At 37.0% G+C, this 17,249-nt stretch overlaps 1 protein-coding gene across 1 annotated transcript in view; it reads left to right on the forward strand.

Annotated features, from left to right (window-relative positions):
- Positions 1–17,249, forward strand: part of PARG (poly (ADP-ribose) glycohydrolase) — a 65,777-nt gene that overhangs the window by 19,453 nt on the left and 29,075 nt on the right. The window contains exons 7-8 of the mRNA XM_009707964.1: positions 7,735–7,827; positions 9,986–10,143. Coding sequence (XP_009706266.1) covers positions 7,735–7,827; positions 9,986–10,143 — 251 coding nt within the window. The remainder of the gene's footprint in view (positions 1–7,734; positions 7,828–9,985; positions 10,144–17,249) is intronic.

A 17,249-nucleotide genomic window follows, 5' to 3' on the forward strand; every position in this document is an offset into this window, starting at 1 on the left:
TTTTGCTCATGTTACAGCCCTGCTGTAGAAACAAGGTCATTGTCCTTTCCACTACTTTGTACTTCCCAAGAGTAACTCGAAAGTATTTAGAAAGCAGTATTTGACTTTTCTTCCCAGGACTCTGCCACTGCTTTCGAAATGGTTGTGATGCTTCTACTCATGATAAATTGCTTTGCAAGAGCATACAGGTAGAGTCTATTGGTGGCCTGTAGAGAATGAGGACTGAGCTTTCACTCATTGGTAATTAAAATGATTGAGGTTAGATTTCTAATACCTTAGAAGTATAAACTGGGCTTTTAAAACCATGAAGAGGAGACGGAGAAATAAATATATATTTTTCTCTCAGATTTTATTTAGAATGTTGCAAAGCTTTGAGAACAAAGCTGCAGTTGTTAGGGATGATATACCTGAGAGATCATTCCAGGGTTGGATTGGCAGAAGACGTGAATGAGCCTTCGGGGGGGAGAGGGGGGGAATTAAACAAAAATGAATTAACCTCTGCCTTGTAAACTGTCTTTGTTTTTCCTTTTGAAGTGTCAGTTTGTGGTTTTGATAAATGTCAGAAGCATTCTTCTCAAATAAGAGTCTTCTCCGCATAATCCAGTGTTATGGGTTTGTTTTTTTTTTCCCTCTTCCCTCTAAAGATTACTTTGTCCTTCCTTTGGTTTATAATCAGACAAGTGCTCAAGAAATGGGATGGATTTGACAGCTAAGTGTGTTTCCTACTGAATTAGTTTTGAAAGGGAACTAAAAGAGGCAGATAAGAGTGTTCTTTCCTGCAGTTTTGGAAGTTCATTAACTTAATAAAATGGGAACTAAAAGCCTTGCATGTCTCCCACCAGTGCTTTGCTTCTAGGTTTCAATCTTGTTTATATGTATAATATCTGACATTATGACAAAGATTCTGTTTTACATACAAGTTAGTGGGCTGCAGCCTACTGTGTCTGTATAGTTATCAGGTACACTGATAGCTGTGGCACGGTGTGTTTAAGTAAAAGACTTAAATGTCATAGAGAGTGGCTTAGTTGTTTTATTGGCACCGAGGAGTTCTAGTCATGGATCTAGAATCCACCATGTTTAAGTGTTACACAGGCAGCATACGAAAAGCATGCAACTTCTGTATGAGACAGGAGAACAAGTAAATAAGTACAAGCTGTTCTGGAAAGAAGAGAAAAGGAAGACAACATTGCTTAGTGCAATAATGACCAGCCACATGTTGTGATTGCTTAAGTACGCTCAAGTTTTTTTGTAAGTACCATCTCAAAGGAAAGTCATGGCTGGAGGGATTAGTGAGAGAGATTCTTCAGGATGCCTGGGAGGTTATTCTGTGGAATATACTTTTTAAAAAAATAAGTAAATGTGGGAAATCGAAATTGTTAACATTATCCAAAAGTGCACAAGAACAAGTATCTTGTAGCATAGTGCAAGAGCACAATTGAACTCTTACATCTGATTTGACAGTGATTGGGAGCCTTTGAAAGGGAGGTACAGTCTATGCATTGAATTAAAAAAAAAAGCTACATTTTAAATGCTTATGGGTAGAACATGACTGTTAACGGTCTTAAAAGGAAATTAAACCTTCAAACACAAGTTCCTGTTGTCCTTCATCCCTGAATATATTTTAACTTCCCCCGTTTTCACTTTCACTGTTATCCTCACCAAAATTGTAAAATTACAGAAGCTGATAAATTTTTTTTCAGGATACCATTCCGAGTTGTCTTACGCTTTGTGGTGTCTTCCAGCTGCATATTGCTTGTCTGTGGCACTGAGCGAATCTTTCTCTTTGTGAGAATGTGAATAGTATTGCTTTATTCACATATCTTTCTTTGTTATTTTCTTTGAATTGCAGACTTGGAGGAGGTTTAGTAATGATATTATGTCTAGGTAGGCTATATATGCCCTTATTTGCTACACCTTTGTTTGCAACCAAGTTTTTCAGCATGGAAGTATTTATCATGTGGATCTTAAGGCCCTGTAAAAATATACAGAGGGTTTTTTTATTACTTACAGTATTACTTACTGTGAATAGACTAAGTAGAAGTTATGCAGTTTGTCTTAGTTAGGAGGCCATTACCACCTCAAACCATATGATATCTTACATTAAAATAATTAGGAAGGCTGTTACTGGAAAGGCAGTTCAGTATAGTAACTGATGGTACAGAGCACTTACAAACTGAAACCAAGTAATTCTAAGAAAGTGCATGAGGCATTATGGCAGCTGGGAAGGAAAAAGTCAGAAGGTCGAAATTCATTAGAATTAGGATATGAGACACACAAAGTCTGAAGGAAGCACTCTGGTTTTCGCCTTCATCCTTAAGAACGTGGTTCAATCGGTCCTTGTCCTGCTGCAAAAGTTAACATAGGGAAATCAAAACCAAACAAATTGAAAGCATTAAGCCATTGCTGGTTGCCTCTTGGCATGATGACTCTACCTTCCAACATGATAAATAGAGCTGTCCAAATTTGTGTTCTGTATGTGCAGTTTGTTCGGTTTGATGAGCTGTCAGATTTAGATTTAAACTCCCTGCCATTACTATCACCCCATGCTACCTCAGATCCTTCTTATTAGGACTGTCAGGCATACTCGTTCATTACGTTTTGGAGGACTGGTTTATAGTGACAAGAGGCCATTACTTATGGTTGCCTTTAGTCAGACCTCTTTGCTGCAGTATAAATGTTCATATTGCAAAATTGCAATGCAAGTTTGACCAAGAGCTCTTATCTCTGCTATGGCTCGCTGAACCATTTGCATCTTATGAATTGAAGCCCTAAGTCGTGTTCATTTAATCGGTCGCTCCAGTGCAAATACTGATGAAATCGCCAAGTGATTTCTTTGGCAAAAAGCAAGTCATGCTTTGCAACTCTGAATCTGTATACTTTTCCCTCAGGGTATAAACCCTGCTTTTATTTCTTTCCTAAATAAATTTTTGTATGATTGGAAGACTATGAATAAAGTCAACAATATATTTTTGGTTTTATTTCAAATCCTGAAGGAAGCTGCAAAGCACATGTATGCATAATAAGGAAAGGAGAAACTGATCAATTGTTTAAAAACAAAATTGCTGTGATACTTAGTGTATTTTCCTTTATCAAAAATCTTGACAACCATTTCGTATTCTAGAATTCCCTAAGCTATAAAACAAATGTTAGTTTTTAAAAAATGGAAATCCAATTTTTTCTCTTAATGTTTGCATAGTTGTAGCCTTGAAAAATATTGTACACAGTTAAAAGCATGTTACTGAATCAATACAGACATTTCTGTACTAGCAGATTTATTTCAAAGCGAGGTGCTTGTTGTAACAGCTTCATACTAACTAGAATATTACTGCTTTTTCAGTGAGAAGAGCTGCGACTGATATCTGCCTTTGTAGCCCCTTGACAAGGGGTGTGACTGGTTCTGTGTCACCTACCACCCACCCTGCACAACATCTAATAATGCATGACTTTTTGGTAGGCTGGTTTGACTTACTAACGCAGAGGGAGACTACCCCCCTTTCCCCCCACCCCCAAGTTATTTTCCTGTAGCGTTAGCAAGCTGAAGGATTTCAGGAAATTATCGGATGGGAACTGGTGAAATGGGGGGGGTGGGGGGTGTTTGAGGGGTATAGAATGACACATTGCTCTTTCAGCAACAACAAAGAAGTAGAATATGTAATGTGACTCTAAATATGCTGGATTTTACATCAGTATAAGTCACTGCTTCCTGAAGAGAGTTTCCTTCTAAATAAACCTTCATTCAGTTCTGTGACCAGGTATTCTCTGTGCAGTTGCTAGGTTCTCCCAGGTTGGCATTTGCATCATGGGATGTCTGTCAGATGTAGCTGTGGTGTCAGCACTCCACGTCCTGAAATCCTTTTAGGTCCCATGATGGAGTGTTCCTTTTTACTGCTTTCAAAGTTTGAAAAGACTGTCACAGATAAAATCAGGCTCTGTGTTGCGCTGAGCGTAGCTGAGAATATACAGTGACAGTGGTTGTTCTACAAAGCTGCAGCTGTGGTGGCGTGCTGGTTTAGTGGTCAAAAGAGGATGAGGGTGAAGCAGCCAGGGGTTTGCAGGTGTTGTTTTTCATAGAAACCTCATAAGAATGTTACCTGTGCAGGAAGAGTCTGTGGGCAGAAAAGGTTACATGGATGTGGCCGTGACTCAAGTTACTTAGGTTTTTTTAGAAACTTAAAGCCGGGAAGGCTACATATTTCTGGCTTACTGCCACTGTTCAATAATAGGTCATAGGTTCAAGATATAAATGGGAAGCACAGGACCGAATAGTTCCCCAAGGAGTTATTCTTAGGGAGAAAGTTTATTAGGTAGAAAGATCTTTTTTGTTTGTTTGTTAAAAAAACCAAAACCCAGCACCTGTAGTTGAGCAAGAGAGTTCTTAAATTATGCACTGCAGCAGCTATTTTGTGAATTTAAAACATTTCTGGGAATGAAACAAACTATGTTTGAGCTTGAAAACTATTGATGTGCTTCCCTGCAATATTTAGGAGACCTTTGCCTAAATAAGGGAGTATTCAGAACAGGGATGCTTCAGCTGCTTAGTGGTTTGATTAGAGAACGATGCAGAGCTAGGAGTTTCTTAGCAAGATCTGTGAACTCCTAATGGTCATCTTTTTAAAGTTGTGGGTCCCTTTGAGTGACTTACCTTGTGAAAATGTAGTAAGATTTTCATGGCACCCAACACTTTTCACAAAAAAAACCCAAACACCTTATTTGTCATTTATGTGTAAGAATAATCTGTCTGAAGTCCAATGAGAACACTTCTGGGAATTAACAGCTCCAAATGTCGAGGTTTTCGTTAGTGGAGGTCTAGTAAAAGTCATGCATAGAAATAATGTAGAGAGTAGAGCATGTTCTGGTACATTAGGAAGGTAAAGAGAAGGAAAAAGTAGAATTTCAGACTTTAAGAAGTGACCTTTGTAGTTTGCATTCTGCATCAGAGCTGAGCTGTGCAATTGCTGGCCCTGCTTCTGTTTTGGGAAGAAATTGTCTCATACTATTATGATGTTGTTTTCAAAGAAGCATAAAGAAAAGGTTGAAGTCTTGACAGCTATGACAAAGTCCAGTGCCATAATGTGTCACCAGATAAGTGATACTGTATAGTCTGTGGCAGTCAGCAAAGCATAGCAGCCACTATTTGTATGTCAACTTTAAAAGAGAGGAATTGTTACCCGAAGGGGAGAGAATATCAGAATTTGACAGCCTGGTAGACATCTGAGGTTAAATGCCATCTTTTGAATAGATTTAACTTACATATTCATTTTATCTATTGAGATCTGAAATTCCAGCCTTTTAAATACTTCTTTTGTTACTTTATGGCACTTAGAAACATTGTGCCTACGAACAGAGCAAAGTTTCCTGCTAGAGCAGGTGATGTTAACGGTTAGGTCATAATTTTCAATATCTGACTTATACTTTGTAAATATGTAAGTGCATATGCAGCCAACAACAGGAGAGAGAGATGTATCTTGTTCACTTCTTAACCTTAAAAAAACTTGACTTTCAGTAATAAGTTGTATATGTATGTGGATTCCTCCTCTATTATATGAAATGATTTTCATATTTCCTAGGCTTGCTGTTCTTTGTAAGTTCTTGTTTCAGTTTGAAACTTTAAATTAAAACCTTGTTTGTGTGTCTCCATTAGCAGCATACATCATGCATGGAAAGTAACTGTGTAGGTATTGGGATTGTTTTATTTAACACCCTTCCCTACCATAAGTTGTTTGTCCTTTGAGCATTTGTTTGTGGTTTGTTTTTTAACTTCCTGAGCACTCTTATTCTTTTATATCACTTGGAACAGGAGGGAATAGAACAGTGATACTTCTCTAGTTATTTTAATGGTTAAAAGTTGTTAGCCTTCAAACAATATTTTTGGCTTGGCATTTATGGGGAACAGTATGCTTTGAAACAGAGGCACCATATTTTCTTTCCTCTTAAGAAAATTGCCAGTATCTTTTTTACATTGTGAAGTCTGTGTGAAACTTTCCATTGACATGTGAATTACAAAGCTTTGATTATATGACTAAAAAGATCACTTTCTGTGATTTCATAATTAGTCTTAAATGTTGCAGAGACTGAAGTTTATAATACCTTGATGCTGTTTCATCCATTCTGTCTGCTCTTGTTTTTGGGAGAAATTGGTAGTAAATTCAATTATTTTCTGACAGTTTTACTTGAAAAATAATATTCTATAGTTTTAAAGTTAGTTTCAGAATTTTAATGATTTTAATCTAGAAACTGATAGAAGGTAGTTTTTTCAAATAGAAATTCCCTGGATGTAGGGGAAGGAGGGAGGCAGAAGGCTGAAATGTGGCCTTCATCTTCCGTTCCCTAGCTGTAGTGCAAGTTGTATGTTCTCTTCTCTGCCTTTTGCCTTAAATGCAGCATGCAAATCTGACAGCCAGTCACAGCTGGTGCATGGATCCCTATATCGGGGAAAAAACTGCTCCACTGCACACGAGGATGGAGAATGTGCTTTTCTCTCCTTGATCTTACTTCAGCCCCTTCATACAGCAGAATGTGAGACTTTTGAGGATACGGCATGCTTTTGTGCCACTTTGGGTATTGCAACTGCACTGCTTTATGTTGCTTTTCTTTTCACAACCTCCCATTCCTATGCCTATCCTAGCTTTTCTTAGAAGAGCGTTGCTCACCGTAAAGAACCTCTTGCACCTCTTAAAAATAGGTGTACGATATATGAATGGGGGTGTGGGTGGGTTCATCTAAACCCTGGGTACATGATGTTGAGATCAGAACTGGGAGTTCCAACTTAAAAGAGAGATCCTGGACTTTCTCTGAATACATTGGCTTGATACGCTTTGGCAGCCAAACAGTGGGCCACATGGTGTCTGGAGGGGAGTTGAGAATAGGACAAGAAGGGCTTGATGTGATTAGGTCTTGAGTGTAAAAGCTTTGAGAACCCTTGTGAAACATTGGTGTGCTCATTTTTTTGTGAGTGTTGTCAATTCTGGTCTCTCATTCTTGGGAGGAATGTTAGAACAGGTAGAGAAGGGCAGCTAAAATAGTTGTAGGCTCAGCTGTCTTACAGGAAGAAGCTGAAAAGATTACAACTTCAGCATGTGGGACCAGGCAGGCTGTACCCTTTAACGTATGTGATCCAAGAGCTATAGTTCTTGAGGGAACATGGTTGGAGGTGAACAGCAGAAAGCAGCCAGCCTTGCATGCTCTTCTTACATAGCATTTCCAGTTGCTGCTGCTGCTGAGGACCACTGATCTGACCCAGCAGTGCTTTTCATGTGTCCTTAGCCAGGAGAATGTCACAGGTACTTGTCTTGGACTATGACCTGAATGTGAAAGTTAAGTAAATCGTTCCAGTACTTTTGCGGTTAGGTCGTGATTGTTACCAGTTGAGAATTTGGTTCATTGCTTTGGAATGAATGAAGTCATACAATAACTTACTCAAGGTTCCTTTATAGGGCATTTGGTGACATGTTTTCTCAACTGCAACTTTTGAGAGTTGTTTCTGTATTTCAATTAGTGGATTATTGCAAGGTAAAATGCAATAAGGTACTACCATGAAAAATGCTACAGACTTGTGTGTGTGGAGTTACAGGACTTTTTTTTTTCTCTTATCTTTTGGTTGGGTCCTGTTTTCACAAACTTTTCATACAATCATTATTTTTGAGGTAAAAGCCTTTTTTTTGTTTGTGGGTTTTGTGTGTGTGGTTGATTTTTTTTTTTTTTTAAATATTTTTTCCCTTACTTTTTTTTTAACAGGTTCTTGAAGATGCAGAGGCTCAACATTTGTTCCAGTCCATTCTTCCTGACATGGTCAAGCTGGCGCTCTGTCTCCCCAGTATCTGCACCCAGGTAAGTAAACCCAGCTAGCTAAGTGCTCTGTGGTAGACCACTTTTCTGCAACCTGTAACTAATGGCTAAGGTCAAAACATCAGGATCATGTTATGTTCTTAATAAAAGCTATAGCTTTTGTGTTGAATGTAGCTGAGGCCTAGGGAGCAGAATGGACAATGCCCATCTATAATGTTATAATAGAATGTTAAAAAAAAAATGTATCTCTCGCTGTCATATTTTTAGCCTGAAATTCAGTAGCACTTTCTTTTCTATATGCTGGAGTTGCTTCTTGCTTTTCTTAAATGAAATGACCCTGAAACCTTTCAGGTTTGAAAATCACACTTATAAACTGAAATACTTAAAAAAATGAGATGTCTGAAGTTATTCATTTTGGAAATTTTTTAATCCTAGGAAGTAGTATTTTCATAAAGCCTTCATTTATTTGGGAGCGTATTTTATTCTGGTTCAAGCATCACAATACTTGCGCACATACAAATCTTAACTAATTCTTTATTATTGTTATGGGAATCAGTTCTGTAGGTAGTAAAGCTGATAAAAGTGAATAGGACAGATCAAGAAGTGAAGGTGTATGATAGGTAACACATTAGCAGGGTAACGACTCTAATTTGTAAGCTCCTTTGTTATAACTTTCTGAATTGATTTTGTTGGACAGGAGCAGGGAAAATCTGTCCCTACTTAGTTATCCTGTGGGAGTCCTACAGTACATATATAATTTTAAACAGTATGAATATTTCTTAAACTTTTTTTTTACTACTCAATTGATGGGGGAAGTTTTTGAGAATGCTATGAAGTTTCTGAACACGAAGTCAAGCATAAGACTTGCAAGTTCATGCAGTAATGCCTTTTTATAAAGATGATGTACTGTTAGGCAGTGTAAATTGTAAAGAGCTTCAGACTTTTTTTTTGGTTAGACATAAAGCTAAATTTGTTCCAATATAACATACTGTCTAAAATATCCTATTTTTATAGGTTTGTAGAACTTATTAGGGAGCTGCTGAGGTGTTTTTTCCCCCTCTAGCTGTGTGACTTCAGACATCATTATATAGCTTGTTAATTAAATAGCCAGAAGACGGAATGAGTTTCAGTGAATGTGAATGTGGTAGCTATAAGAATGAAGGAAAACTTGTTTGTTTTGTGGAGTAAACAGGGCTGTATATTCAACAGTCTAAATTAGTAGCAATTTCTGTATTCACAACTAAAAGGATTAAAATGTAGCTGCTTAGCTTTCCTGGAGCTAGGCCAATGATGATGGCTGAGAATATTAGAAGAAGAGGTGAAAACTGTGTTCTTTCTGCTGTCAAGTGGGTTTATTGTAATTGTTACTGGACTCCTTAGCAGTCAGAATAATATTGCCCACCCTACCCCCCCCGCAAGTATTACCACATAATTAAAAAAAATGCTGTGAAAGCGTGCACAAAAATTCCAAATCAGGAGGCTAAAGCCTGATAAAATGGAAGACATATAACACTTTGGGGGTTTTTTTGGTCCCCTCTGCCCCTTTGTTTCTTCTTTATATTAAAGAAACTCTGACGAGAATCAAATAAAACTCCAAAGTGAAGCTGAGCTTTTTGTTTGTTTTGATTATAAAAGAATGGATAATCATGCACTTTCTGCAAATATTATCAGTGTTATTTCTTCAAATAGGATGGAAAAAAATTCAAAGCAAGTCAGAGAGTGATCATCTGTAGTGTGATTTCCATATTTCTTTGTAAAGTATAAAGCATGATTATTGTAGGTGAAAGCATTCCTTAAGGGTTCTTAACTCTACAGCTATTGAAAGTGTGTTTTTATTTCGGTTTTTAAGGTTGCCTAGGATTTGCAACATCCCATCTATTTTTTTTTTTTTCCCTCTCCATTCCTCATGGTTTTGTTGGATAAGTTGTGTTTTCTCAGTCTTTCTTTTTATTATTGATTAGAAATCTGCAGTTTGTCAAGCAAGCTTTTTCTGAATTGTCTGGAATAAACTGTTCTTGACTTTAATGGTGCTGCTGATTAAAGGGCTCACCAATGGCCCAAATTACTCTTGCTCTAATTTAACAAATGTGATTTTTGCCCTCCTATTTTTTCTTTTAAAACAGGTAAGCTAATTATTTTTCTCTCTCCTTTCTTCCCTTCTCTCCTGCCCCTCCCTCCCCCTCACTTCTTTTGTTGGTAGCCAATACCTCTACTGAAACAAAAGATGAATCACTCCATCACAATGTCACAGGAACAGATTGCTAGTTTTCTAGCCAATGCTTTCTTCTGTACTTTTCCACGTCGCAATGCGAAGATGAAGTCTGAGTATTCTAGTTATCCAGACATTAACTTCAACAGGTATGGCACTCCAGAGTAAATGAAGCTGATAACTCTTCAATGAAAACATTATTGTTGTCATTTAGGGAAGAAAGTCCTTGTTTCTTTCATGTTTCTGTCACTGATTTCAGTAGTTTGCTTTCTGTCTTTTCTGTTTATCTCTAAGGGACAAGAAAACTATGCAACTATGTATGAAAGGATCTTGTGTGCAGGAAGATATGCTTAATATTCCAAAATTTTTTTTATGCATGCACAGACACGCTTTTGTTCTGGTATAATTAGGCTGACACAATTCCCTACCTCCTCATAACCCATTCATCTGTGAATGGTATAGTTCAGTTGTGCTTCAAGTGTTCTATATGTGTTTAAATTAAAGGTCAGTGTTTCCCTAGCCATGTTTCTGTTGTCTGCTTTGTGTCAGCAGTGGTGATCTGCACATTAAGTCAGATCAATAGGACTTGATTCTTCAGCATCCATACAATCTCTTATCATTTTAAGGCAGTTGTAGAGCTGCGTGTTAAAATAAACCTCTCCTTTTTTTCTGCAGATTAGCCTAAAAAGGTTTCAAGAACACAGTAAGAATTTAATTAAAGATACTCCGATTTCTAAACAAACATTTATTCTTTTTTCTTCAATGCTAGCTTACAGACAGATTTGATTAGAAATATTTCTTCACATCTTTTATTTTTAAAATATGCAGTTTTAAATGGGAAAAGAGGATGGAGACATTTCCTGCTGCAGAATATTATGGTTCACATGGAGTTGTAGATTAGAAATGAGAGTTTGTCGTCTTCTGGGCCCTTCCATACAAGTCTGTGTAGGTCAGCCTTAAGTTTATTAGGCTGGAGCTTGGATAGATTATTGATCTAGAGTTTTTCTTATTCCTCACAGTTAACATGTGTAGTGTATATGCTCTGAAAACTGAGATTAAATATAAAAATACTGTTAGCTGTGATCCAGCACACTTGGGGATGTGTGTCATAAGAGCTATATTAGACTAGAACTTTCCAGAATAAATTGTTAGGCATGCCGATGTACTAATAACAGTTTCGGTGCTTGCTGTCTTTAAGGGCTAGCACAGGTTTCTCCTATAGTGTGTATTTCAGAAGAAACACCATGGTCAGTGTCTTGGTCTTTATTCCAACAGTGCAGTGGGTTATGAAGAGAAGTGCGGATGGGCATTAATGTGCCATACAATTCTGTATATTTTTCCACCGGTAGTTCATAAGAACAAATGAATGAAACGTACCATCCATGCACTAATAGAGATTTATGTTCAGAGCAGTGAAAGAGGACAGTAAAGTTCTGGAAGTTCTGTTTGCACCAGCTACACACTTCTAGCTGAATTTTATGTGGTTTTTTTAAAGGACTTTAAGGTACCAGTTTTTGTTGTAACTTAGGCATGTTATAAATTAAGCAGTTACATTCTTACCATCTATAGAATAAAATGCTGTTAAATCACTGGAGTAAATTCATGTTCTCTTCTATGAACATTCCACACAAATGTAAAGTTATAGTAGTACAGTGTAATACTAGTGGTTAGCTTGGGGCGTAATATTTTGAACTATTTTTATTTAAAAACCCTTGGCAAATTATTAGGCAAATAGTTTCCTGCCATAGACTTAAAGAATGACCAGTATAAAGTATTAACTATTCAGGATTTTCTGCCCTGTTCCAGTCAGTCCTCCTTTGTTTTCTGATTTGGCCTCCTAGTGCTAGCGTAGTAAGTTCCAACAATGTTATTTAAAAGGGGTAATAGGCCTTCCTCTTGCATTATGGATGAGGTGATACTCAGGTTTTAGTCACATAGGGTAGAAAGCCATTTTTACTCGTGTAAGCGCAAGAATGTTGTTGCCAAACTGGAGAAAAGAGGGGAATTGCAGAATCATCGTAAAATCATAGAATGGTTTGGTTGGAAGGGACCTTAAAGATCATCTCGTTCCAACACCTCTGCCATGGGCAGGGACACCTTCCACCAGACCAAGTTGCTCAAAGCCTGGCATCGTTGCTCAAAGCTCAAAGCATCCAACCTGGCCTTCAATACAAAGCTTATGTCAATTTATGCAATTTTTATATCATTGCAGTTTCCTTTTTCAGTCCTTTTTTTACTTAACCATTTGTTGGACCAAAATCACACCCCCACCCCACCCCCGGTGTATTTTGCACTTGATAATGAGCAGATTAGTGAAGTAGAATATGAGGTGTGACAGGCTGTGGATAAAATAACAGGGAATGTGTCAGTGAGAGGGGGACTGACAGGATAAAAGCAAAAGGAGATTGAAGAGAGTGAGCGGTGGAGAGAGTACTACAAGAATTTATAGTTTTCTATCGTGCTGCTACTGTATATAACCTGATTTGGTTGAAATCTAAAATGAGGGAGGAGGAGAATAGATAGTATTCTCTTTTTCCTCCTGTCAACCCTGTATTTTCTCACCCTGAAAAGTTAGTTCTTTAGAAGCAAGGACAGAGAATAAAATGTCATGTTTTCAGCTATTGTTTCAGACTTGTAAAGACGACAAGGTTTGGTCCATTGCGGTGTGTATTTTCAGCTGTTACAAAAAAGCCACCTGTGAAGCTGGATATACTCAAAAGGCAGTAGGCAATGACTGAAGTTAAAATGTTTGTGACTCTTTTTCCTCTTTGTAACAATGTTTTTATGTAAAGGCTTTGGAGGCTGCTGTTCTGCTCTGTCTGCTTAGGGATGGGTATAACAGATTGTTCCACACAGCAGCCCTTTCTCCCCAGAGTATTATGGTCTGCAGCTTTTTCCAGACTAAGTTCTTTCCTCAGCATAATTCATCTGCTACATGACTGTGAATGAATGACTTTGGGTACAAAAAAATAATCTGCCATGGTTCTCTAACAAAGCAAAATTACTGAGCAGATGCTAGCATTTGAGGGATTTTTTTTTTTCTTTAGCAAATGCAGTGTTCCTCAATTCTGCTATGCATGCCCTTTCTGCGTTCACAGAAAAGGTTTCCACCCCTACCCTCAACTCTTTGAGACTGAAAAAATAAAATCAATGCTTTAAGTTAGAATCACAACTGTATAGGCTGTTTCTTTCTTGTGTTTTCGGTTTTACATGGCAGTCATTTATCAATTCTCTTTATGCAGACTTAACCACTATTACCTTTTTATACACTATACAGTAGTTACAATTTCTACATTTAAATGCTGTCATGTTCCCTCTTCCCTCCCAGACTTCTCCCTGCTTTAGGTTTTTATGTGGTATTAACTAATGTATTGTGACTTCCACCCCTATTCCCCTGAAGGTACAAATCTGTTTGACAAAACAACAGATAGTCAGTGCAAGATACTGAGAATTTATTCGTTATTTTTCTCACCACCACCCCACCCCCTGCCCCCTGTTAAGCATTTTCTGGTGCACCAGTGCTTGGCACTGTTACTGCAGTGATGATGGCAAGTTGTCTGAATGCTGGTGCATGTGCTAGTAACTGCAACTGATTGGAAGGAAGGCCATTGTATGTGTTAGTATTAACAGAAGTCATCTATGCTTTACCTCTCTTCTCCTGCCTGTTGATCTTACCAAATGAGAGGAGAAAAAAATTCCTAGTCATTTTTGCCCGGGATATGAGCATGCTGCTCATTTTGTTCCACACTGTGAAAACTGCATATGTGCTAGGAAGCAGCTCCTTGGTTTTGAACTCGGCACATTTTGGGGGAGCTCTGACGTCTCTGCAGTGGCTGCAATTATAATAACCATAACCAACATTGCCCTATGTATCTTGCAGTGCTTCTGCTGAGACTGGGAAACACAGGCTTATCTAAGCCTGAGAAGTGATTCAAACTAAGGTGGTGCATTCAAAGCACAATGGCTGTTCCTGCAAAACACCACACCTGGACACATTTATTCAGGAATAAAATGTGACTTGATACTGTCTACCTCAGCCCTTTGGACAGTTTAGTTGCACTGGCTTTAAACGTAGATTAGCTGATTTGTAAGAGCATTCCTCTTTTGACACCGAAGCACTTAGTTTAATAGTATGTTGTGACACTGACTGTCCATTATGATTGTTCATTATGCTACAGACTGAGTCACCTGTGTATAATGAAATATTCAGTAATTTAATGGAATTGTTCCTTTTCATATTCAGCATGGATGGGCGTATTATGCTTCTTAAGTCACCAATGGCATAATTAAGTTCAAATGTAGTTAATAAAATGGAATCCATAGTTTAACTTTGAGAGCTTTAATATTTATGAATTCTAATAGACAGAATGACATCTGTTTGGTGGTGAAACATTAGATCATACTAAATAGCATAAAATACTGCTTCTGTTCAAAGTATGAAGCTAAATTTAGAGTTCAGTTTTTCTTTTTTTAAAAACACAATATGTAAGATGGAAACAGATTCGACAGCTTTATGCAAAAAATATCCCATCACAAAAGAAAGAAATAATTAAATTTGCCATTTTATTCCTCTTACGTATAAATTTTCCATGGAAGTTGTATGCTGGTTGAATGTTGAGCAGGAATTGTGTTGACTTTTCTGAGATCATCTCTACAATTATGATGGTTGCACAGTTTAAAGTAGTTTTTTATGGTGATACTCATAATTAATCTTTGTGAATAGTTTGTGGTTTAATGTAGCACTTTCATAAAAAATATATTCATCTTGAAATGCATTAAAGATAAGATTGAGCTATGCTTTCTTGCATTTATTTTTATAAGATGCTGAAACAGATACCACCCACTGTCACACAAGACCGCACTGTGGAGGTTTTTCTTCCCCTCTGTTGACCAAGATATCAGACTTGTGTCTTAACAGTATAAAATCTGGTAATTTAGGAAACTACTTAGTTTAATTATATGTAAAAGCAAAGCATCAGGAAGAAAAACTTCTGCAATCTTGAGTCAGTGTTCTGGATGACTGAAAAGGAGACAGGTTTGTCAAGGACCCATTTTGCTTTTGCTGTGTCTTTGACCTGCCACAGATTTGTTCTTAGCTGTTGTGTCAAGTTACAATAACTCCTCTGTTTTCCTTTTTCAAAAACTACTGTAGTTAAACTGGAGATCTGTAACAGCTCCCATCAAAGTAATTGAGGGTGAGTTCATAGTTGAAGGTAGTATGTCTAATGACATAAGCCTGGTGGATCTTTTGGCACAAATGTTAGTGGGTGCTCTGATCTGAGTATTCCAGTATTCCACTAGGACTGAATTTCTTCACCTTTTTCAAACAAAGCTTTAAAGCAATTTTAAGTGATTGAAAATGAGAGGAAAAACCTGCTAGTTAAGATATATATATATATATCTTTTATGGAATGTATAATATATGAAAGGAAATGGGCAAACTGTATAGTACGTTTATGCAGGAGAATCGAAATCTAATTTACCAGTAATGCAATTGTCTCTTCATAAACAACATCAATTTTGCAACACTAATGAGTATTCTCTGGGGAATAAATTATCTAGCAACTTTGAGAGAACTTGGTTTGGACTGAGAGATACACTGCTCCTCTGAAAAGTGGTTCTAGGTTTTCTGAGTTTACAGACACTGATCCTACAAGACTGATGCTGTTATGCCTGCCTTAGATAAATGTTCAAATTAGCTTTGGATGGAGTACTTTAAGAAGAGTATAATTTTCTGAAAAAATTTAAATCAACATTTGTGTGGTAAATTATTAAATACTCTTTACATAGACAACTTCAAAAGGATGCTATTCTTAACCAGTCGGACGTAATTACTTTGCTGTAGTGATTAAAGTAGTACTCAATATGAATCTTTTTTTGTTAGCTTAGTAAATACAGTCATTTAGTCCAGAACTTAGTTGTACCATGCTGTGGGATGTGTTTTGTGTTAGATTCTCAGGGTGAAACATTTTACCCTACTGTTTCTTGGTGTTGAATATTTGGAGTTAGCATCTTAGCATTTCGTAGAAGTCAGGTATCAATCTGATGTATTTTAAGACTCCTAAGTCACTAAAACTTTTTCTTAGATTTATAATGCTCCAAGTTACTTGTCACAATAAACAAAAGTACAAAAAGAAAAACACAGAAAATAGAGATGTGGGTATATGTCGGCATCTGAGACAGACAGCTAGTTTTTGCATCTAGATTACCAACAAAGTTACATTGCTCAATTTTTTGTTTATACAAATCTTAAAAGTCACTATTTAATCTAGAAATGAAGTTCTAATTAAACATCATGGTGTTGAATAGTACAACATTCTTAAATAACTTTGACGATAGCTTGTACTTATGATGCATGACAGTAAATAAGAAATTGACTATGAGGTAGGTTTTTCTCCTACTTGATGCCAAGGGAATTAAAAAACTCTAAATTACATCCTGTATAAACAGAGAAAAGGAAAAGGAGGTTTTAAAACAGAAAGATGGAATTCGTGTTAAGTGGAAGAGAGAGACACTAGGCACCAGAAGAGCAGAATGGAGGTTGCTGTACCTGACTTATAAGGTTCTACTTTTTCTTATCAAGAAGTGCAAGATCTGGACAGTGGCATTTCCTTTTGTGCTGTCAGAGAGCTGGTTTATTTGTCTGCCATTCCTCTTTCTGGGAGGAATTTATCATCTGGATTATTCTGCTTTTGATTTATATAAAGTCCAAATTTCATGAATTGAAGCTTTGATATTCTGAATAGTTTTACTTTTAGTTCTCACTTAAAATATTTTCAATGGCTGCAGGACTTTAAGGGTAAGGGTTTATATTTTGTATCAGATATAAGAATTTCCCATCTTAAATTTGCCAAAGTTTCCTCATCTTACATTATGTAATTGATGTTTAAATATTGAAAGCTGTCTAGGACAGTGGTCTCAAAACTTTTTTGATCACACATACCTATCAGTAAAAAATTTTTGAGCATGCACCCCCAGTATATGCATATTTGTTTAGTTACAAATTGCATGCATGTGCTACTGTACTAATGTATTACATTTTGAAATATGCACAAAGAAATTTAAATTTCTTAAATTAAAAAGTATGAGATAAAGATGAAATAAACACTGTTTTAAAAATATTTTTTATTTTATGAATGGTACAAAAAATATTTTCTTCCTGCATCCTAGTGGGTTGTCTTGCACACTCCCTGGGGTGCTTTGGAGACCAGAGTGGGTCTGGGGTATTGCTAGTCACAACATACAGGTATATAAG

This window comes from Cariama cristata, unplaced genomic scaffold (genome assembly GCF_000690535.1).
Source record: "Cariama cristata isolate BGI_N322 unplaced genomic scaffold, ASM69053v1 scaffold19029, whole genome shotgun sequence".
Lineage (NCBI taxonomy): Eukaryota > Metazoa > Chordata > Aves > Cariamiformes > Cariamidae > Cariama > Cariama cristata.